This window comes from Ictalurus punctatus, chromosome 28 (genome assembly GCF_001660625.3).
Source record: "Ictalurus punctatus breed USDA103 chromosome 28, Coco_2.0, whole genome shotgun sequence".
NCBI lineage: Eukaryota > Metazoa > Chordata > Actinopteri > Siluriformes > Ictaluridae > Ictalurus > Ictalurus punctatus.
This window is the reverse complement of record NC_030443.2, coordinates 5190917-5214076: the sequence shown is the minus strand read 5'-3', so window position 1 is coordinate 5214076 and position 23160 is coordinate 5190917. Positions and strand designations below refer to the sequence as shown.

General features: G+C 40.1%; 3 protein-coding genes across 16 annotated transcripts; 1 reads left to right on the top strand and 2 right to left on the bottom strand.

The window, feature by feature from the left end:
• Positions 1-169: 169 nt before the first annotated feature.
• Positions 170-10681, bottom strand: ehd2a (EH-domain containing 2a). Its single transcript, XM_017460347.3, has 7 exons — positions 10434-10681; positions 8367-8615; positions 6702-6878; positions 6238-6335; positions 5064-5476; positions 2064-2225; positions 170-1859 (listed from the first exon to the last, which is right to left on the bottom strand). The coding sequence occupies exons 2-7, from the start codon at positions 8588-8590 to the stop codon at positions 1275-1277; spliced, it is 1659 nt and encodes a 552-aa protein (XP_017315836.1). The 5' UTR covers positions 8591-8615; positions 10434-10681; the 3' UTR covers positions 170-1274.
• Positions 9804-18694, top strand: znf541 (zinc finger protein 541). 11 transcript variants are annotated; one of them, XM_053677274.1, is made up of 17 exons: positions 9804-10504; positions 10603-10730; positions 12502-12558; positions 12751-12801; positions 13236-13473; positions 13560-14496; positions 14934-14983; positions 15203-15320; positions 15467-15598; positions 15942-16221; positions 16306-16360; positions 16450-16592; positions 16692-16795; positions 16871-16946; positions 17058-17146; positions 17226-17342; positions 17803-18694. In XM_053677274.1, the coding sequence occupies exons 2-17, from the start codon at positions 10694-10696 to the stop codon at positions 17908-17910; spliced, it is 2592 nt and encodes an 863-aa protein (XP_053533249.1). In that variant the 5' UTR covers positions 9804-10504; positions 10603-10693; the 3' UTR covers positions 17911-18694. The 11 variants fall into 11 exon arrangements, with proteins under 11 accessions (XP_053533249.1, XP_053533255.1, XP_053533256.1 ...); XM_053677281.1 differs by lacking the exons at positions 9804-10504; positions 10603-10730 and adding exons at positions 10766-12005; positions 12109-12153; XM_053677278.1 differs by lacking the exons at positions 9804-10504; positions 10603-10730 and adding exons at positions 10766-12005; positions 12109-12153 and having other exon boundaries at positions 12348-12558.
• Positions 18695-18930: 236 nt separating this feature from the next.
• si:dkeyp-117b8.4 (E3 SUMO-protein ligase ZBED1) lies at positions 18931-23139 on the bottom strand. Of its 4 annotated transcripts, none has more exons than XM_017459695.3 (2): positions 23046-23139; positions 18931-22356 (listed from the first exon to the last, which is right to left on the bottom strand). In XM_017459695.3, exon 2 carries the CDS (start codon positions 22330-22332, stop codon positions 19657-19659), a length of 2676 nt encoding a protein of 891 aa, XP_017315184.1. In that variant the 5' UTR covers positions 22333-22356; positions 23046-23139; the 3' UTR covers positions 18931-19656. The 4 variants fall into 4 exon arrangements, with proteins under 4 accessions (XP_017315184.1, XP_017315182.1, XP_017315185.1 ...); XM_017459693.3 differs by lacking the exon at positions 23046-23139 and adding an exon at positions 22805-22911; XM_017459696.3 differs by lacking the exon at positions 23046-23139 and adding an exon at positions 22666-22768.
• Between the last annotated feature and the right edge of the window lie 21 nt (positions 23140-23160).

Sequence of the window (23160 nt, the reverse complement as noted above, 5' to 3'; positions counted from 1 at the left end):
ACATTCCTGCACACCCTTCTGTCACTTCGTTTCTCAATCTTTATTTAAAAAACTCTTTTTTTATGTTAAATGTGTAACTTACTTCCTGAACACTTCCCCATTATATATATATATATATATATATATATATATATATATATATATATATATATATATATATATATATATATATGTTCATATAAATGAACTTTATTAAAGGTACAAAAGATGTAGCCTGGGGTTCCACCCCTGTGTCAAGAAAAGGTACAGTTTAGTACTATTTTTTATTATATTTTTTGGAGAGTGTGGCAGCAAGTTTGTTCGTATAGTTGTTGTTGTGTATTGAAAAGTCTGAAAATGGCTGGAGTTTATATGTACTACACGTCTTTTTAAAGGACTTTTTCTTCCATTTCAGTACAGGGGAGTTTCCATGACTGGGTGCCATGAAATTGTTGACTGAGATAGGTTAACACATGTTTTCCTGGATTCGGTGCTGAATTCCTTTTTTAATTTTAAGTTGAGTTGAAAGGACTTAATGGCAGCTCACCAATAATCTATTTTCCACAGTTTTAAACCACAACAAAAAGGTGTTTTGGTGTAAGAGATTTACTGAGGTTCAGTAATAAAAAGCAGATTAGAAAATGAAGAATCCAAGTAAATGTCTATAAAACATAAAGTGGAATAATAATTTAATCTCTGTTAATCTTGTTATTTTTTCTATATTCTACATCACTGCTTCTGAATCCTGTCAACCCCCTCAGACCCCACAAAGTGTGATTTTATTAATTTGTTTAATGATATGTTGAAGAGGAATGTTAAGTAGTATTTACTACTCTCGTTATAGCTGTTATAGTTATTATTATTGTATAGTAGTTTAGCTTACACAATTGCTCTGTTGAGTCGCATTAATGTAAAATAATGTCATAAATAAATGAACTTTAATCTAACTGCTATTTTAATAAAAACTAGGACATGTTCATATGATACAGTGCACCTGGTTTAAGGTCTGAGCGTGTGATTTTTTTTTTAACTTAAAAGGGCTGCCTGCAAATAATAATATAATAAATATTTAAGAACTCCTGTTTTAAAGAACGGTACAGTGCTATATTGAGATTATTCAAAATATACGTAATTACGTCAGTTCATGTTTACAGAATGGGCAGTACTTTTATAGGCCAAGAGTTGATTTTAAGAGCATAAAGCTAGAAAAACTTATTGAGTAAATTGTGCTCAGTCATGGTTCATCCACTCAAATTAGCATCAGAACAAAGCCAGACAAATCTCCAGACAAGCGTCTACGCCTCCACACAGTCTTCCCTGTTCTCTGTGCTTGAGGTTTTGCGTCTTCTTTTAGACGGTGGCACCAGGTCAGCAGGGAGCTTGGGAGGAAGCCCGAAGCCCTCTAACTTCACCTCAATAAGGTGGCTGGCCAAAGCGAACTCTTCATCATCTAGCATGCCGTCTCCGTCCACATCCGACAGCTTCCAAATCCGGCTCAAGACCGAGTTTGGCAGCCGAGTGCTGGTCATCCAGTCCTTCGCTTTGATCCCGCTGAGCTTGCCATCCTGAGGAGACAGGTTGTAGAAGATCTCATCATATTTCGGCTTGTCTTTCAAGACCACCCAAGCTTCTTCAGTGAGCTCCTCACACTCGCCATTGGGCCCTGAATAATAGAACGGGTTCCCTTCAAAAAAAGGGCCTCTTTTCGTTACTAGTAACGGGCCGCCTTGGACACCAGGCTGCTCAGCTGCCACGAGTTCCTCTTGGCGTAGAAGTGGCATCAGTTTGGCAATGTCAGTCGTCAGGAGCTCATCCAGACCTACTATGAGTTTGGATTTTAGGCTTTTAAACTTGGTGAAGTCACGATTCAAGAGTCGTTCCTGGATAGAGAACATGAAAGTCAGTAAATAATGCAGAATCACTTACAATTATAATTACACTCATATTTTTTAAAAATACAATTCTATTTTGTAATCTTCAAAGTGGCTAATATGCTCAACAAATCTGCATTTATTCCATTTATTATAAAGGACCGAATGATGCAAAAAGTACACTTGGTGAGATCTATTTCAACAGTAACAGACCTGCATCTTTGCACAATCCGGAAAATCTCCAGCTGGGATCTGATGCCGTTGTTGGATCCTTGAGAAAATGACCGGAAGGTCATAAATCAGGTCACGTTTTTTGTTATCCCGACGAAACAAGGGCATTTCCTCCTTAAGAAAACTAACGATGTAAGCATGAGACTGGAAAGAGAAGAAGACAGAAACTGCAGCTTCAATAACCCTTAGAGAGAGAAGAGAGAAAGTCAGTAGCGTCGACAAAAGAGACTCGGCGCTTTTGACTTCCAAACAAATTGCCGTTTCGTCCTAAACTGGACAATGTTTGTGATAATTTAATAAACTTAACATGGAATATACGCATGAGGATACTCATGCAGACGAAGAATTGAAAGTTTTATTTGATTGAATTAACAAAACCAACAGCCAACGTCCCTGAGCAGGATGAAGCTCTTATTGAAGATGAATTCTGCTATTGGATTCATCTTGTTCACTAATGATACATCACTATTCAATGACATTTAGTCCTAAATATAAAAGGCTGACGTGTCAATACTGCACTGTTGCTCACAATAACAGATACAAGCTAATGACTAGTTTTAAATGTATACTATATGCGGTATATTGTCTGTAGATTTAGCACAGTGAGCTTTTCTGGTGTGGGAGAACTTCCTGTATTGTTTTGGCGAGGGGGGGGGGGGGGGGGGTGTTATTGTTTTTTTATTAATGATTTATGAATGTATTGTGGAGTGCACACTGGTCGTTTTATACATCTGATATCAATATCCAACAAGTTGCTAGCTATTTACACTACCTAGCTAGCTTAAGAACTAGTAATTTTACAGCATACTAAAAATACATTGCTAACCAAAGGACCTTTTCTTCTTACTTAACTAATATAAGGTACTTCATCTAGTACAGCACATTTTCTGTCTCAGTTCAAAAAGACTTGAGTTAATGTTAATATAAATAACATTGCTAATGGCTTACACAAACTGGCTAGCCTGATTTGCAAGCTAGCTAGCTAGTTAGAAAGGGGAGCGTATCTATGTTCTCTATACTTAACATTTTGTTCCTTTTATGACCATTCACTGTATTTTATAAGCTACAGTATGGCATTTCTTCAGTTTTGTGTATACATTACACTATCATTCATGCATGGAGTTGTATGAATGTATGAATGTAGACTAACAGCTATTTTTAGAGCAGCACAAATGAGGGTTCAGTATGTGCAACCTAGCTACCTTTCATAAATTTCAAGTGTGGATGAAGGATGGATTTTATACTAATGTATGTTTAAACTACTGCATGATGTTATTCATTTAAATGTGTCTTTGGTCTTTAAAGTTAAATGGTAATAAAGTTAATAGGGCCGTGGGAAAATGAGTCCTGACTACATAAAAACCTTTGGAGACATTTACTTATCTACTTATGTGTGTTAACAGAATATTGAACTGGGGAACTTATGACCCTGAGAACATAGGAATGAACATAGGAATAGAACATAGAACATAGGAATGACCCCCGTTGGAAACCTGCTAGCTACTCCTTAAAGACAGCTGAGGTAAAAACTGATATTCACCATCCACAATAACTTGTGAAAATATCATTATGAAAAAAAAATTATATTGAACCCCACTAGAAAAGCACATCTTTTTAAAGCTAGTGATTAGCTTGCATTTGTTAGCAAGTATAGCAATGAACAGTACAACAGATTAGCCTGTTTATCTGTGTACATCACACGTTGGTGAGTATAGACAGCCTTAAACACAAAAAACAAACTGTGACATAAATATCGGTTTTGTAGACCCAAGTGGTTTATACTGATATTGTAATGTGCCAGTGCGGTTGCGCTTTTCTTCCAAGTTCAAAGCATTTTTACATTTTAAGTATTAGTCTGTGCATTTTCAAATATGTATGCTACAAACTCTGCATGTTATCATTTGAGTCTATGCATTTCAGACATCCACTTGACGCAGTAACGAAAATGTGACTAACTTCAGGTAACGAGTGCACACTAGCGTCTGGTTTTCCTTGTCTTGGCTAACTGATGAGTCTTGTTCTTACTGTATATAGCTCATTTATAGAGAATGATTGATGCTTTGTGATGCGGTGCATTCTTTGTAACTCACTAATTGTCAAGTGGACGTCTAAATTGCAAGGAAAAAAAATTCAGAATTGCGAGATGTGCACTCGTAAATGCGCAAAAGAAAGTCTGTGGCGTATGATGTGAACACGCAGTTGTGAGAAAAAATGTCTGAATTGTGAGACGTTAACTCGAAATTGCGAGATTTAAACTAAAAATTGTGGGGAATTAAATTTTTCTTCTCTGTGGCGAAAGCGGGCTTCCATAGGAACATAAGATGGAGACGACTGACAATGTAACACTTTACTTCGATTGTGGAATAACCCATAAACCCATACTGGAGTCCGGTTGAGACGTAGATTCCCCATTAGTCCATGTCATCTTAAGCAACCTTTATATTTTTCAAAGCAAATAGACCCATTTGCCTGTTTCCTCCAAATAAGGAATAATCAACCGGAGGCCATGTATTAAGTATGATGTTTACAAAACATCATGGCTACGACTTTGCTATTTCTTGTTCATGAGATACTTAGTATATTAATTTGTGGGCATGTCTTATGTCTTATTAAAAATAAGACTAGCCAATATCATCGACTTCCAGTATCATTCCTCCTGTTTTTTAAATGAAGGGTGAACGGCAAAAGTATTTTGTTTCCATGTTGAGTAGTCTCCTCCTCGGAGACTTTTGCTTGCCATCTCTACAGTCTCTAGAGAGATTAGATTAGGCGTGTTCTTTGGTAACGATGACACTGCATGTTTTTCGTAGACCCAATTGGTATCCAACAAAACTTGTTTGGTGTGTGTGCAAAACAGAGCTGATTATTTAAATATTGAGATTCGATTAAAAAAGGAACAGCATTTTAGCTTTCCAATAACGATGAACAGTATGTCCAAGTCAATGTGTAGTTGATGTAAATACATTTTTAAAAGAGCCTCACCCTCACAAGTCGTGCCCTCTTTACCAGGTCATTAAGTTTCCTCAGGGCAGAGTTGCGAGGCAGGTTCTGGATCTCCTTAAAGAGATCTTCTTCCTCTCGTTCAAACAGCACGCGGTTCTCTGACGTCCTGAACGGAGAGGACCAAAAGGACCCGATGTAGACCCTCAGGACTTCCGGGGTGCAAATGACTTTCCCCAGCGACCACATCAGTGCACCGTAAACCCGCATCAGCTGCTGCGAGTCCACCATGTCGGCCTTGTTGAGCAGCACGCGCAGCTTGTCTTCATATCCTCGTAGGGCCATGATGGAGCGAGAGAACTCGTCCGAGAGTTCCAGTTTGTGTGCATCGCACAGGAGGATGATGAGGTCCACATGCTCGGCGAACCAGCGAAGCACCGCTGGGAAATCATAGCCTAGGAGAAGAAATGATTTTCTAGGTGTGATTTACAGATCTGTCAAGCAGATCTAGCAAATAATGTCCGTGTTGGCTCTGTGTTTTGTGAATAAGATTATTATACAGATGTGGAGGTATAACCTCCGAGCCTCTACTCTGAACCTCTATTCGGAGATGTTTTCATGAATCAAATGACTCTTATGAATCTGAAGGCTTTATGAAAATGTCCAAGAGCTGTTTTGTTGTAACTGCCTTCTTCTGTAGTGCATAGATTTGTGGTCTTTCAGCTTTAAGGACTTTCCCACTACTTAAGGAGTAAAACATGACTGGGTGTGCTATTGCAGAAAAATAATCAACAACAGGCAATGTGGCATGACCACCCTGAGGTTGATTATTTTCCCATAACACTACGTCTATAAGTGTTTTATTCCTCTTATACCACAGTGATTTGCCAATTAAAATTTTTTTTTAGAACAACATGCACTTTTCATCCATTAATAGTGACATTAAATGTCGGCAAACAAGTTAGTTCCTGATATCATTTCTTTTACTATAACCATAAACAGCCATTTATGTTATAATAGCAAGAGAGTTAGTAATAAGCTCAGTGATTATGCGGGTGACATTAGCATACAGCTGCACATCGGAAAATGATTTGTACAGTCAAAGAAAGAAATGCAGTAACATTTGTATTCAAAACTGATTTCTGAATACTTCATCAAAATGAAGTCCTATGAAGCATATTGAAGCATTTTGAAGTAAATATCTGTAGTTTCTTGCCTCTGCTCATCCTTTTCTTGGTGCTGGACAAGATTCCTGGTGTGTCAATGATGCTGAGGCTTTCTAAGACCTGGTTTGGAAAGTGCACACACTGGAACCTACAGGAACAAAAAAAAAAAAACATGAATATTAATTACAAACATAAATAATTTCTGCTCTCAAATGTGTAACACTGATCAGAGTTGTGTTTTTTTCCAATTAAATTGTTTTTTTTCTTTCCTACTGTCTCCCATTTCCATGTCTGCAATGTCCAAGCCTCGATTTTTCCAAAGTTTGGCGACACTCAGACGTTTCACGTGCCAAAGATGACTCACCGCTAATCTCTTTCTACACCCACCCTTCCTCTAGAGTCTTTATACATGGCCACTACTTCTGTTTCAGGCTAACAAGTGCCAGATCTCTGAAACAGTCATCTATCCTACTGACTTTCTGTCACTTATTTCTATTCACTCCCTCTCACTCACCGGTTGAGGAAGGTGTTGCCAAAATAGTTGAGCTTGCGGAAAGGTTTGTTAGGGTCCATAACAAGAGCATTGCCTGGAATCACCCCCTCAACATCCCTGTGCATGATAGCAGTGAAACAGTCTGTTGTAGGTTCAGGTCCAATTCTACTTCCTGGGTATTCTTGTTCAAGAAGATACCTGAAAAATTTACAGCCTTTTTATAATCATATATAGTTTTGTGGTTTTTCAGCTTCAAGAACAGCTTCTTTCCGACTGCTTCTAGACTACTTTAAAAGAAAACACAGACATAAAGGGGCATGCTGTTGGGGAATTGGGGGAATTGGGGAATAATCAACAATGGGGTGGTGGAATGCAATTTAATGCAATTTAACGCAAACAATTTTTTATTTATTAAAGAAAAGCAGATTGTATTTTGTTTTTAATTATCAGTTCCTGTTATCACTTCATAACATCCGTATTCTTTTTTTTTTTTTTAAATGCAGTTCATCATGTTACCAAGAAAGCCCTCCACCATGAATCCCTCCATTGTCTGAAAACTTACATTTACAGCTTTGACTGTTATAAAGCACTGACACTGGGGAATCTTTCCGAAAATGCTAAAATCTCCTCAAAGAAAACTTCACCATAAGATATTCATAAATCAGCCATAACATAAAACCACTGTCAGGTGAAGTGAATAACATTGATTATGTTGTTACAGTGGCAACTGTCAAGGGGTGGGAGATATTATTCAGCAAGTGCACAGTCAGTTCTTAAAGTTGATGTGTTGGAGGCAGGAAAAATGGGCAAGCGTAAGGATCTGAGCGACTTTAACAAGGGCCAAATTGTGATGGCCAGATGACTGGGTCAGAGAATCTCCAAAACGGCAGGTCTTGTGGAGTATTCCTGGTATGCAGTGGTTAGTACCTACTAAAACTGGTAGGAACAAGGAAGGACAAACAGTCCTAAACCCAACTTACAGGACTTAAAGTATCTGCTGCTAATGTCTTGGTGCCAGATACCACAGCACACCTCACCTTCAGGGGGCTTGTGGAGTCCATGCCTCGACAGGTCAGAGCTGTTTCGGCGGCACAAGTGGGACTTACACAATATTAGGCGGGTGGTTTTAATGTTCTGGCTGATCAGTGTATAATTTAATTGCAGTTACCAGATAACTCATAGTACATACCGAATAATCACAGTATCTTGGTATTTCTTTAGGATGAAGAACTACATAAGATTGGAGGGGATTAAGGGGTTAAAAGAGGTATGTCAGTGCGTTAGCTGAAGCAGTGATATATAGAATAAAGGGTATATGCATCACTGACATTAATTTATAACTATGTTAAAAGGAAGGTAAAACCCTTCCTGAATCTTGGCCAAAAACAGATTTTTTTGTCTTTTTGGCAAAGTCAAAACCAAAAAGAGGTTGAAATGTTTTAATATTCCTTTTAAACTTAGACTTCCTCCTTCAAAGGTCATGTTGATTAAGGAGCCAGTATAACAGTGGTAAAAAAAAAACAGTTTGGGTGTCTAAAGTGTCCATGCTAGCTAGGAGTAATTTCCCCACATAGTGAATGTCATGCTTTGATCAAGTTGTTGGGTAGCTATGTGCTGTAGCGAAACAGATATAAGCCTAGTCAGTTTTCTCACTATTCACACACATATACAAATTACACTATTCACCTAATGAAGGTCGTCTTCCCCGTTGAACACTGACCCACCACCAGGATCATGGGCTTGTGGTCAAAGTCTGCATCTTCCAGACTGGGAGAGTGAAAGTCTGAGAAGCCGTAATACTTCTCCAGAGGAAGCAACTTCTGTCGGTAGAGAAACTTCAAACCCTCAGCGACTGTCTGGACTTCCTTGAGAGATTTCACACCCCTGTTCTTAATCTCTTTGGAAGCCATTGAGCAGGAAACTGAGCCTATAAATCTGATACATGGAGATTAAGAGGAATGAGTATTGAGATATGGATTACTCTGAAAAGAAAGGTTTACTGTGACACCCTCTTCGCCTTTTTTATTTTTTTACACAACATTTTACACAACAATTACCATATCTATAACGCCATAATTGTACATCAAGTAGCAACGATTGAGAACTGCTTAAGAAACGCTTAGGAAATATTAAACAGGAGGACACACAGAGTTCATCAGGGAACTGTAATCCAGGCTGATGTTGATCTGTTGTTTTAGACTGAACTGATCACTTGCAGGTGCTACAGAATGTTCAAGCGTTTAAAGAAGCCAAACAAATCACATGATGATTGAGTAACACACAGCAGTTCAACTCCTGCAGCTGCACCAGCCGCTTCACAGCAACGTAAAGGAACCTAAAGATTATATTTATTGATCTCATTTTTAAAGTGAAGTGAACACTGCTAGATATTAGACATCCTGTGTATACTATATATACTATATATGCATATTAAGGATGTAAGTGAATATAAATGCATTATTTGGTGAACAGATGAAGTGTAGACGAGTTGCACTATTTTTATTTAAAGGAATCTTGTCACAAAGGTTCAAAGGTCATCTGGTCGAGACTAGAGGTGTGCATCGAGACTGGGATCCTGTGGAACGCAACAAAATATTCGCACAAGCATGAGGTTTTTACTTTCATGCAGGTGCGAGCAAGCAGTCAGATATGAAGTTTATGGTACCAACCAAGACCAGGTTCATTAACATGAATGTATAACATTCATTCATTCATCCTTAGTAACTGCCAGGGCCTGGGAGTGAAAATGAGACTGCTAGTTTGTTTATATTTTGGGAAACAGAACCTAGAGTGATGTAGCTGAGGTTGAGGAACTGTCAGAGCCAGAATTCACACAACATGCTGACACTGTTGGCACTTCTACATCTGGATGCCCCACCCCCGACACACCCACCCACCCCCCCCAGTATTTCAGGGGGCATAATGGTAAGGTTAATTAAAATAACCCTTCAGGTTTAGACCACACCCATTTTGATACAGATACAGATTGCCTTACACCCCAATGTACTATGTATATTCATTTTTAAACACACACACACACACACATATATATATATATATATATATATATATATATATATATATATATATATATATATATATATATATATATATTCACCCATATTGTATGTTTTTAAGACTTTTAGGAGATAACACACCTCTCAGTGCATATCACCTGGGAGGTGTTTTCAAAACCGTACTAATCCACCATTATTTGAATATTACAAAACTGCACCGTTTGACCCCGAAACGCTCTGCTCTTACATGTTCCCCTGTAGAAACAGATGGGACCCGCCCATTACGGACTTTTAATTGAGCTGTCTGTAATTTGTCATGGGACAAATACATTTAATGCAGTTGGGTGGAGAGAGGAATATATGGTTCATATAAATAATATACTGCAAAAACAAAACAAACCCCTCACATTTCTAGTTATTACAAAAAAAAAGAAAAAAAAAAAAAACCTACTTTCAAACAGTTGCAAGATGCTAAATTAAGTTGCAAGACTATGTGCAGATGGCTGGTGTGTTAAAAGATGAAAACTTTTTTTTTATTTCACAAATGTGTTCAGAACAATAACTATTTTCAGAAATATTGCCAAGAAGGTTCTAAGCTAAGACCAAATATACATAAAATTCCTTTGCTCATAAATAAATTCACACTGACAAACAAAGATCAAGTTCTTCTTATTTCTTGCATAGAGAGCTGGGTAAACATTGGAGAATGGAAAGGAGCAGTAATGGAAATGCTTACCTCTTTAAGGCAGGCTTGAAAACTGACACTGCTGTGGGAAAAAAATCAGCTGCGATACTCCACTCGACCCAGTGAGTTCCTTCTTCTCTTCACCCTTTGGCACAGTTTTACCAACTGTACTCTGTCTCGACTTGAATCGCACTCACATTTACATTTTGTCTTGTTGCAGATTTGTAAATGACAGTGGAAACAGCCTCTTTTGGTCCTGGTACGATCTGAACTGAGAAACTTGCAGGTTTCTAGTGTGTGCTCAGCTCCAGATGTTTTTGCTGGGTGGGGTGTTGGACCATCGACAAGGTCTAAAAAATTTATTGTGTAATCACATAAAACTAACAGGACTCGTCAGTAGTAAATTGCAAACCCTTGCTGGTGCAAGACTGGTGCATGGAATAAGATAATATGTAGGTTATACAGTATCTACAAGAAAATACACCCTCACTATAATGTTACTATAAAACACACAGTGTTATATTAATAGTAATATTATACTGATAAGTAGTTTAAAAGCTTGGAGCCTAATAGGGCCACATGTTTACATTATGTACATTGTTATAAGGATATAATCATTCATTATTAATTCATGCTACATTCACAAGCTCCTTTATTCTTGTGTCACATTTACAAATTTGTACACTTAAGCGCACAACTAATGTTTTAGACAGTGGGATATGTTCCTAACACCTTTTGCTGTCGTAATATAATAAAATGAAATAAAAAATGTAGTTCATATAGTCTAACCCTTTAGGCACAGTGGTCACTGTGAGAAATCAACATTTATGGTAGGGGTCTCCAGTAATTAAGTTTTTTTGAAAGTCTTCAGGGTAGAGGAATTTTCTGGTTATTGGTTTCTCCATAACATGACTTTTTTTTTTTTGTCTTATTAACTTTAAGAGAGAAAAATCAGGCTGGAGAGGGAAATCTAACTAGAAACAGTTTAAAAAAGGGGTGACATGTCGTTAATTAATACATTAATAATTGTAATTGTTGGCAAATTTCTGTGGTGTAAAAGGAATAAAACACTGAGGCGTGAGTCAAACCACCCTGGTGTGGATTTATTATCCTATCTAATTTTTTATTATTATTACTTACTTTACTTTACTTCAGGTACTGTAGTTACTAGGTGCTGCCGCCTCAGAAATGTCCTTTGACCCTAAAATAATTAGTTGACTACTAAGTAAATTTATATAAAAAAAATTAATGGATTAATTTCCCCCCTAATAAATCCCCCTACCCTATAGCTATGCACGTTATTTTCGATGCACACATTAGTTATTAAGGCTTGAAAATCCTTTATACGTTTATGTCATGTCATGTCATCATATGTGCAACGTAAAAAATATAAATATAGATAAATTGAACGCAGCATACGTTTTAGCTATACGCAGGCTAATCTGGGCGCGTGCAGTAGCTGTTTACTTCTTGCTAGCTTGTTGACGCTTTTAACAGACTGCTTTTAATTGAACTAATTTAATCTTCACAAACTTTTAATTACCTTTTATTTTACGCTAGCTGTGCTGGGTTTTCGCATTTAATCGTCGTTTCCAAGCATGGTCCACTGAAAAACGAACTTCGGTACTAAATATAGCATAAGAGTAGGTTCTGAAATAGAATACATACTGTGTAGTATACATACATGCTAGTGTGGTTGTGCTCATTTACTCTTATCTCTACTCAGTCTGCGTAGCTTGATCGGTTTTGAAGGCTGGCATAAAATACACAGGTCTGTAGCTATGTTTTAGCTCTCCACTATTAATCTGCAAATTGCAAAAATATCATACAAATATATATATATATATATATATATATATATATATATATATATATATATATATATATATATATATATATACAGACACACACACACACACACACACACACACACACACTAGTATACAGCACATTGTGTTTCAGCAGCATGGCTGACAATGAAGTGACCACGAGTCATCATGCTTAAATGGAGGTCATGGAGCCTTCAGATATGAATCTGCCCCTGCTGTCCGAGACGGAAAACCTCCAAGATGATGTGATTTAATCAGTCCCTTAACCCCACCACTATCCTCCCTTCCAGCTCTGAAGCAACGTCAGCTCTGGATGGACACAGAGTGTGGAGTAAGCAGTAACGCTGGTAAGGATTTACAGATTTAGGAGTGTATCGGTGAGTAAAAGCGCAGGCCTCAGACTTAAAGGAAAACTCCACACTTAAAGGTGCAATAGTCAACATTTTTCATTTCTTACTAGTCTGAATAATAGGGAAAATTACGTAGAAATGATGAAAAAGCCTTCCATCCATCCATCTTCTGTACCGCTTCTCCTTCAGGGTCACGGGGAACCTGGAGTCTATCCCAGGGAGCATCGGGCACAAGGCGGGGTACAAATCCATCGCAGGGCACAATCACATACACATTTATACACTACGGACGCTTTAGACATGACAATCAGCCTACCATGCAGGTCTTTGGACTGGGGGAGGAAACCGGAGTGCCCAGAGGAAACCCCCTGCATACACAAAGGGCCACGGCGGGAATCGAACCCCCATTCCTGGAGGTGTGAGGCGAACGTGCTAATGATGAGTTTAATCGATGTCTCGGAACATGTGTACTTTGTAGCTGAAAAAAAAAAACAGTTTGGAAACCTGCCTTCTGGTCCGAAATGTTTGGATTTGGATATGCCTTGTGTTAGTCTTTTTATAGACACGCCCTCATCATTATGAGAAGAGGCGCGTTCATAGAGTTGTAGAATTGTAACTTGACTGTCAAGCAGTTGATTGACCTTTTGTCTGTATCTCGTGTGGAAATGCATCAGACGAATCTTTTTCAGTGAAGCCTTCTGACAGCGTGAGAGACACGGAGCCTCTGTTTGGACGCGAGCTCATTCCTACAGAGTTAATGCAGATTGGCAATTTCAAGACACACGAGTGTTCGGAGTGCAGAAAAGTATTCAGGACCACGTACGCTCTCAACAAGCACTTGCTCACCCATCAGCTGGAAATATCTCATGTCTGTAATATCTGCCAGAAAGAGTTTAAACGCCACAATCACCTGTGAGTGGAAATTACTACCATGTATAGCTAAACAAAACAAAAACACTCAGAGCATTTAACACATCACTACCTGTCATTCTCTATAGCACAAGCCACATGATGACTCACCAGAAAAGGAAGGATTATCGTTGCTCTCATCCTGGCTGCCAGAAGATGTATTGTGGCTACCACTCACTAAAACACCATTGTGCCACGCAACATGGTACATACCCCCTCCCTCCATCCTCACAGCCCAGTGCCTTTAACACCCAACCATGCCCACCTCTGCGGGAGCCTTTAAAGCTTCCTGCAGTAAATGATGGTGCATCGACCTCAGCTGACTATCATTCTTACCTCCCTCCACCGAAACCTCATTTGGCAGAAAATCTCGACTTGAGCCGCAACCCCAAGGACCCCAACGTATTTCGAGTAAAGCTTCCTGTGAACTCTAAAGCGTGGAGCCTAGCGGGAGATGGAGCTTCTTGCAGTTTCGTGACTGCAAATGACTTGCTGGCATCTCATAATACGGTGATGTCAAACCAGTGGGTGTCAACTTCAAGTCTTGGGGGTAGTGTGGTGGACCCAGTAGAACCAGAAACAGTCCATACTTGGGAACGTAACTTGGATTTTTTAGTAACAAAGGAGGTAAATGGTACTGGAATGGGGCGTCAGCCATCTTCAATTTGCTCCAGAAGGAATCGACCCACTTTGTTGAAGCTTAGCATGCAACAACATGAACCTCGGAATAAGCATGAGGCTCCTCACATGAGTGGAGAAGCATCATGCTCAAAATCAAATATTGCTGGATCATCAGCACTCCAGATGAAACCCATCATTCCTCCTTTACCCCCTACACCCAAGACCAAGAAGAAGAGAATAAGGAAGAAGAACTTGAAGGCTGCCATTATTCCCATCCTTCCTCTACCTTCTCCCAGATCAACTAGTCAAAGACAAACCAGACCCCACCCTACTTACCTCATTTCCCCCAGCCAGGTAGCCATGGCATCCTTTAGGAAAGAGAGCGCCCCCTCTGACACACTCAAGGTATTGCAATTGCATACACGATGTAGTTTGGTCAGGTATTTCTCCACATGGATAATGTTCAGATGGCATACAGTACAGTAAGCTTCTGCATTATTGAGACCATTCATCAGCAAAAAGTAAATTATTGGCACCCTAATTATAATTTGGTGACACGTCTTGCTGTGATTACTAAGAAAAGAAGTTGGAGAAATGTTTTGTAGTTTCTCAAAAATCCTGAAATGTACCTGGTGGCACGGCAAGAAGTATTGCCGCTTCACAGCTGTGGAGTTCAGGGATTGAAACTGAGCTTGGGCTACTGTCTGTGTGGAATATTTCAGTGATTTTTGTCTATTCTCTTGAAGAGTGTTAGTAATTCTAAGTGTATATGCAAATCCTGTAGCCTATACTGAAGAGAGTGGGTCATTCAGTGTAATTTTATCTGTCAACCCACTGCACAGGGAGGAAGCGCTACTGCAATGACACGAAATGGAAGAGAGTCTGGTGAAAGGTCAGGCAGGTTTTGTGTCTTGTCTTATAGGGAAAGTATAGTTAGATGATGTGACCTCTGACCTTTTCTATGTATGACATTCGAATATTATACACAGAACCCTATTTTAGTTTTAAGTGGAAAGAATAGGGTTCTTGAGAAAAATACTTTCATATAAACGTTTACAGGATATTAACTGGCTACATTCAAGTGTCTAGCTTTGGTTTTGGTCTTCCTCAGAACATATCTAAAATACCCACCTAGCAGGCATGCAGAGTCCTCACCTTCACGTCCACAAGTCCCAGCAACCTCCTGCAAGATGGACCAACAGTTAGTGGACTCAATCTTTTCAACAAAGGTGCTGTCTCTTTCTTGCCTCAATCTTACATAAATCCCTCCAAAACTCTTAATGCAGAGCCCATTTTAGTGTGAAATGTTCCTTTCATTGCAGTGTGAAATTTGTATAGCTGTTGACTTCAGCTGATTTTTTTTTTCCTGCGACAGGGTGGGCGAGTGAACATGGCTGGTGATTGTTACCAGCCGGACCAGGAAGTCCAGCTTTCCCCACTCGTCATCCCAGTTTCTTTCCCTGTCTCAAGCAAAAAAGCCGCATTTGACCTAGCCACTGGACAAACAGTAAAAACCTTTACTTCTACCATAATATTCTGTTTACATTGTGTTGTGTCGGGTAGTGCTAATCAGATTGGCCAATTTCCTCAACATTATTGCCATTTTCACTGTACTTATTGGTTTAGTACTGTATGACATGATATACATTTATATTATACTTAAAATCAGTATCAGTGGCAACCTTTTCATATTGTCCAGGCTCTAATAATATAGTGTAATGTGCAACATGCTAATTGGATTCTTGTGAAGTGAAATATTGATTCACCCAGTGCTTTTTCCGTTCACTCTAAACATAGCACTACAGTGCGTGGTATTAAGTAGCCTGACACAGTGATGGATCTCCTTGCAGATCAAGAAGCAGCAGAATGTCAAACATCTGTCCTCGACGTCTCGTCAGATGTCCAGTCTTCTTAGGAGCTTAATCACACCCAACCTGGCGGCAGGAGGTTACCCGAGTCAGCTGCGTTCACCCACCTACCTCACCGACCACCTGCTGAACATTGATCCACCTCCCTATACTCCACCTCCCATGCTAAGCCCGCTACGACCAGGAACAGGGCTCTATTTCAACACCCTACCCCAGTACCAGCCTTGCCTGCCACCACCTAGCATCTATTCTGCTCCCCCGGGTGGGTAACTAATATCAAAGGTGGCATTTGTTTCTCATTAATGTCGTACTAAAAGTTGAATTCTCACTGCTGACTTCTCTCCAGATGGTCAAGACGAGATCTCTTTAATCTTGGATAATACAGTCGTCAGTATAAAACCGTGAGTCACTTCTACCATCACTGGTATGTTTTGTCACTCATTCTCTCACATGATATTATTGTGCCTTGTTGTTGTTGTTTTTTATATAGAAAGATCAATGTAGGTTCACGTTTCCAAGCTGAGATCCCTCCACTGCGCAATCCTTTGCTTATTCTGTATGATGAGCACCCTGCTCAGCTTGTCTGGGCTCCATGTGGAGACCTGTCCACTAATCCCAAGACACAGCAGAAGGGTTTGTTTCCGCCACACTCAGACTTACAAACCTCATAATGCGTGGATTTTTTTGTGCAGTATTGAGAATGGAGGTAGAGTGTGCAATTTTGTGCCACAGTTACAGAATTCCTAGACATGTGCTGTTCCAGTGTGCTACCAGGAGGGGGCACAAACACCGAACTTGCACTTCACTGTCTGCATGAAGTCCAAGGAGAAATTCTAGTAAGCTTAATACAGGCATTGAATTCGTGTTAGCGAGCCACAGAGGTTGAATTAACTCCTTTTTTTTTGTAACAGGCTGCACTGGATTTGCTCTTAGTTAGAGGAGATTATTGGACTTCCTGTCACCCACTAAATGACTATCATTACACAGGTATTGAAGTGGAAGAGTCCATACATTTAGTGTTTTCACTTTATTTTGTGGAACTCTAAAATTTTATCTGTCAAAAATTCATCATCCCTCAAACCAAACTTTAAACATCAGGGTCTGACCACTGGACTTCTCAGGAGATGAGACTCTTCCGGAAAGCTCTGCTCAGTCACACCAAGGATTTTCAGTTAATTCATAAAGCGGTAAGTCCATTGAAAGGCCATAAAGCTGGTGTTACTACTTTCCCACTGGTAATAATGTTGTGGGGGTTTTTTTGTACAGTTACAGACCAAATCAGTGGCCCAGTGTGTGGAGTATTATTACACCATGAAGAAGCTGAAGAAGTTCAAGCAGCGGTACGGAGAAATAGAAAACACAGATGGCGCTGGAATGAATTCTGTATGGTCATATTATTAAGAAATAGGCTTTTTATGTATGTATGTATGTATGTATGTATGTATGTATACAGTGTCCTCCACTAATATTGGCACCCTTGGTAAATATGAGCAAAGAAGGCTGTGATAATTGTCTTTATTGTTTAATTTTCCCAAAATTCACAAAAATACTCTGCTGTCGTAGATATTAAACAATTGCAAACACAACACAGATTTATACAAAAAAACATTTTTCAAATATCAATTTTTTTAATATCAATGGGAACATACTTCAAATATATTTTTCTCATATCAATTCATAGGGGTGCCAATAATTGTTGCATACCTATATTTAACTTTATAAACCTGTGTTTTGTTTGCAATTGTTTGATTTCCATGACAGAAGACTTTTTAAAAAAAAAAAAAAAAAAAAAAAAAGATCAAAAGGTTATCCATCCATCTTCTATACCGCTTATCCTTTTCAGGGTCGCGGGGGAACCTGGAGCCCATCCCAGGGAGCATTTGGCACAAGGCGGGGTACACCCTGGACAGGGTGCCAATCCATCGCAGGGCATCAAAAAGTTAAACAATAAAGACAATTTTTCACAGACTTCTTTGCTCATATTTACCAAGGGTGCCAATATTAATGGAGGGCACTCTATGGAGTCTGTAATCTAATTGTAGCATATGACAAATGCTTGCTCTTGCTTGAGCTTACTGTAAATCAATACTTTAAAACCTTGGGTGTTAGGAGTCTCACAGTGCCACAGATGAGCAGTAGAATGATAAAACTGGAGCCAGGAAATCTTTAAACACACTAAAGGGAATGCTTCTATGCCATCCTGCCAAAAACTGGGAATATACCTGTGAGGAGTATGGCAGGTTCTGCTCTACAGTATGCTGTATATTTTCCATTCTAGTATACATTTTCTTTTGGTGTCTTAAGGTTAATCATATACACATTACCTCAAAATATGTATGTGTATTTTTCAGGGGTTTTCATAAGACAAATATTCACAGTGCTCATATGAAAACCCATCGGCAGCAGGAGAGAGAGAGGGTTTTATCATGTGTGCACAGCTTGTCCCAGGAGGCAGGGTCAAGGAGCAGACAGGTTAGAGGTCAGTCGTAGTCTTGCCAATGTTTGAAAGATCTGTGCCCATATGGACCATCAGAATAGGGGTTTGGTTTGACCTCAATCTGTGATCTTAATCTATAATCAATCGTATATTAGAAATTAGTGACACCGGTCAGTTTAATTTTAGAAGTTAAATCAAAATATTTTCAAATGTAAGACAATATTTTGAAAAGCCATGTGATTCACGTTATATCAGTTTTTAAAATGACCTGTTTTTGTTCAAATATCCAAGTTTTCATGGTCATAAATAAAAAGGAAAATGCTTGTTGTTCAATACCAAGTTTAAAAAAAAATACTTTTGGTACAGCATTTTGCATCTTTTAGAATCTTAATGTTTGTATTTTTCACATTGTTTGAGTTAAACTATCAGATTGCCAGCTGAAACACAATTCCCAAACAGCACTTCTCATACCCTTGTGTTATACTGAATAGCTGTTCCCTGTCTGTCGTGGCAGACGTTATTTTTACACTTGAAACTGTTTCATACAAGCTTTAATTTGACATGCAGTTCATGGATTACATCTTAATCAGCCGTTACATTTAGTGAAGAGAACAATACTTAATGTCACAAGTTACAAAACATGTCATTTTGTACATGGAATAAACAATAACTCTTGAAATGCATGCATGAACTTTTTCTTTGTAATCACATGTTCAAAGCTTGAGAAATGATCGTTTTTAATTAAAGGTACATTTAGGACCGTTACAGGCTGTTACACCAGTTACAGGGTGTAACTGAACACATATCACTTGCACAGTATTGAGCAGGTAGATCAAATTGAGCATCCCAATGAATACGCCAGAGTTACAAGACAATGATCATACCATTCTCCGAAACTCCCAGAGTCCAAACACTAAAAAAAACGTAGTGTTCCTTATTATGGAATAGGAATCAGCATTATTTCAAATTTGTGATGACAATTTGTCTGGTCATTGTAAATAAAACTTTTAGTAGCTGCACAACTGTTAACTGTCAAAAATAGTCAATCCTTATCGACTAATTAGGTGTTTTGTTTTGTTTTTTAACAATGACAAAACCCCAAGGAGCTTATTTTTTTTATACTTGTTAAAAATATAGATTGTGAAAGTATTGAGTTCAGTACATTTTATACATTCGAGTACTTCGAGAGTGCACAAGTCTTGTGTCTTGTGTTGAGGAGTCTTGTCATGTCCATAAATGGTAATCACAGCCTTTATTCTCTTAAACCTTATTATCATAGGACACTAAAGTCTGGTACAGACTCTCTCTACTTTGGTTCCCACTCAGGCTACTGTTATGGTCACTCTCTCTATGTCCTGAAAGACCACCCTTAAGCTGCTCTACATAATCACAGTTCTGATGAAGAAACAATATTTGGTCAAGATGTTTGGGCCCGAGCATAGCTCTCCTGTGGGTCACAGGTGATTCCCTCGGTGCAAAAGCACGATCAGCAGGGATAGCAGTAGCTGGAATTGAAAGATATTTCCGTGCAAGACGGGCCACTGCGGGAAAGCGATGCTCTTTGTTACGCCACCAGTGAAGAGGCGAGAGGCTACGTTTGCACAGCGGCTCTGCAATGTAATTCTCCAACTGCTGCTGGATTTCGGGCATTCGCTCAGTAGGATCCTCTCCTAGAAGAATGTCGTACATACTTTGAGGAACAGGGCTTATTCGCATTCGGGCAGTGAGCTGCCGATCACACGTGAGTGGAGATGACAGTCCAGCCACATTGGCTGTTCTTTTATGTCCAGTCGTAGCTTTAGAAGGTGAACCCACAATAAGATTTTCATTAATGTGTTCTGGAGATGAGACAGCTACGAAATTCTCATTCTGCTGAAGTTCAACGCTGTCTCCCTCCTCCGCACATGAGGCACACGATTCAGGGGAATCCAGTGATGCCACTGTGGGAATAGGCAGTTGATCATCCAATCCCAAAACAGCAGGTTCCCCTCCTGTCTCATTCTCTCTCACTTCTAAGCCCCTGTCTATATTCTGGTCCACCTCCCTATCATCAGTGTAAGCCTGAACAGATAACAGCTCTTTGACCTTGTCATGCAGCTTGCTGCGGGCATGTGGGCTGAGAAATCGCATCTCCTTGAATCTTGGGTCCAGGAATGATGACAAGACAGCAGGACTGTCAAGCAAAGATTCCTCATCAGTCAGTCTCCAGCGCTTCTCCATCCCAGTGCGGATCCTTTCCATGACTCCCCTAACCACAAGACAGCTACAGTCAGTCATGTTCTGCCCCAGGATTCGGGACACACCTTGGAGGCATGGCATCAAGGAAGAAATAGAAGCATTGATGTCTTCACTCAGGAAGGATGCTGCAATGCGCACAGTTCGTAGCACCGGCACCAATTCATGTAATAAACGCCACTGATGATCAGCCAAATTAGGTGCAGCCTTTTGCTCTTCCAGCACCGAGCTAACCACCCATTTAAGCTCAAGCAGTCTTTCACACATGTCAATGGCTGTGGCCCAGCGGCCTGGGTCATCCAGGACCAGCCATGCCGCACCTTTGTTGGCAGCCTCTGCTTTCTGATTTAGAGCTGCTGCAGCATTAACATCATGTTGGAAGTGTAGGACGATCCCACGAGCATCTGCAAGTGCCTGTCTGACAGTCTCTACATAAAGTCCCTCCTGGACACAGAGTTTGAGAGCTTCACCTGCACAAAGCAGTGGCTCCCAGCCCTCTGGAAGGGACTGCATGGGAGCGTGACTGGGTCCAGGAAATTCCTGTTGATAGTCCTGATCAAGTGTCGTCATGCTTCCCTGCCTCCTGCACCCCATACCCCAGGGAGTGTCATAAACAACACAGAACACAGAACTCTCAGGAAGGTGGAATTCTGACAGAACTGCTTTTAATGTGTATGCAAACTTGGCAGGCCCACTGTTAGTGGTGTTGCCTTTGTATTCTGGTATTGGACGAGTATCTAAAACACAGCGGGCCAGTTGCCAGTTAGAGTCCACAAAATGTGCACTGACGGTGAGGTAGAACTGGCCACTTCCTTCAACCCCACATCCTTCCACAGAACGCCAATGTTCAGTACAAATGGCCAGACAGCGAGGAGCAAGGCCAGTTTGAAGATGCTGCTGAAGGCATTGTTTGAGAACGTGGTAGCGATGACACAGAAGGTTCCCAAGCAAAGAAGGTGATGGAACAGGATAATTGGGTTCAATGCAACTAAGCAAGAGTCGGAATCCCCTCTCTTCCACCACTGAGAAAGGTTGCAGATCTCTGTACACCATCTCCAAGATAAGATCTGTGAAGAGTCCTGCCCGCTTATCACTGCAACCTCTGGCGCCACTGTTGTTGCAGACAGCACCGTTGTTGACCGTGGTGTTAAGCTCATCTGGGGAATATCTGTAAGTTGGTTCTATATCCTGGCTGGGAATGGAATTAACATTTGAAGTGCCAACTCCTCCTGCAGAACCAGGAACAAATGTAGTGCAGGCATGTTTGGCCTCAGCAGCATCGGACGATAGTTCTTCATGCTGCTCCTCTTTGACAATAACAGGTACTACCGGCTGAAACGACCCTGTCGGAACATCTACAGCCGCATTAGACGTTGGGAATCTGCCATTAAGTAAGGCGGACGTAGCCGTGTGTTGGTGTAATGCTGAGGGGTTTGGGACATCGGCCGTGTTGGGAGGTGGGACCGCTCCATCACGAATGCTGTGCTTTCGTCCCAAGTGCTCCCTCATCGACGTGGTACTGTTGTGGAAAGACAGCTGCCTCTTGCAGTGGTTACACTCAACTCGGTGCATACTAAGCTGGGTGTAGTGGTCCCATACTTTGGATGTGCGACGTTCTGAGAACGGTAACACGCGATCCATTCTTCTCCTCAAAGTCGGAGTTCCAAGACTACCAGGCCGCCTTCGACCTGGGAACTCCATGCGTGTGGCTTTTGGTTTGGTTTGCTAGAAGAGAAACAAAGAGTTAACCGTGTATAGAGTCTACAGTCATAGTCTCCACACTTATTACAACCATGACAAGTCCCCCCCTAAAAAAAAAATAAAATTGTTCTGCCAAAATAGAATGAATGAGTGGTGTTTCATGTATATAGGATGTTGTATATTAATTCCAGACTTAACAGTGGCTGTAAGACTACAAATGGTGTCTAAAAAAGTTCATTTGAACCCTATGGTTAAATTAGCATGAAGTCATGTTTATTGTATATAACTTTACTTCAATCTTCTTCCGGGCTTGCACTGCAACACTTAATTCACCTAACAAATCGCGTGCCAATTCCACGCAAAGCGTGCGTCTCTGCGTCACACTCCAGCACGTACACGTTCAATGCGTTTGCAATTACATTTCAAAAATAATGCAAGACAGAAAAAAACCCCAAACAAAACCAAACAATACCTAAAGTGTGAAGTTTACAACATCATAGAATTCCAAAAACGGCCTCGTTTCACATTTTGCGACCTCTACACTGGAAATACTTCCCGCGGTTGCTGATAGAGGAGCGGTGTAAATTATCGGAGGAGAAGAAAGACGGAAAGAAATACAGAGCTGTGTTCAAACACGCGTGCATACGCGTGAGTATATGCATACGCATAGAGTATCGTGGTGCTGCTGTGCACATTAACAATATAGTACTTACATATCAGAAGAGCAGCCATGACCGGAAAAGTTTCTTGTGTTTGTTACGTATGGCTTTGAAATAAACTTTTTTGCGACGGTCCCTGAGATTTCCACGTCCACCAGAATGTACTTCC

Bases quoted from the DNA above. Each gene is read 5' to 3' on its own strand.
- znf541 (XM_053677274.1), top strand. From the start codon at position 10,694: ATGTTTTTGCTGGGTGGGGTGTTGGACCATCGACAAG. The intron at 15,321-15,466 runs GTGCTGTCTCTT...TTCCTGCGACAG, and splicing joins ACTCAATCTTTTCAACAAAG to GGTGGGCGAGTGAACATGGC. The intron at 16,947-17,057 runs GTATTGAAGTGG...TTTAAACATCAG, and splicing joins AAATGACTATCATTACACAG to GGTCTGACCACTGGACTTCT.
- si:dkeyp-117b8.4 (XM_017459695.3), bottom strand. From the start codon at position 22,332: ATGGAGTTCCCAGGTCGAAGGCGGCCTGGTAGTCTTGGAACTCCGACT.
- ehd2a (XM_017460347.3), bottom strand. From the start codon at position 8,590: ATGGCTTCCAAAGAGATTAAGAACAGGGGTGTGAAATCTCTCAAGGAA. The intron at 6,336-6,701 runs GTGAGTGAGAGG...TTGTTCCTGTAG, and splicing joins GGCAACACCTTCCTCAACCG to GTTCCAGTGTGTGCACTTTC. The intron at 1,860-2,063 runs GTCTGTTACTGT...TTCTCTATCCAG, and splicing joins CGGATTGTGCAAAGATGCAG to GAACGACTCTTGAATCGTGA.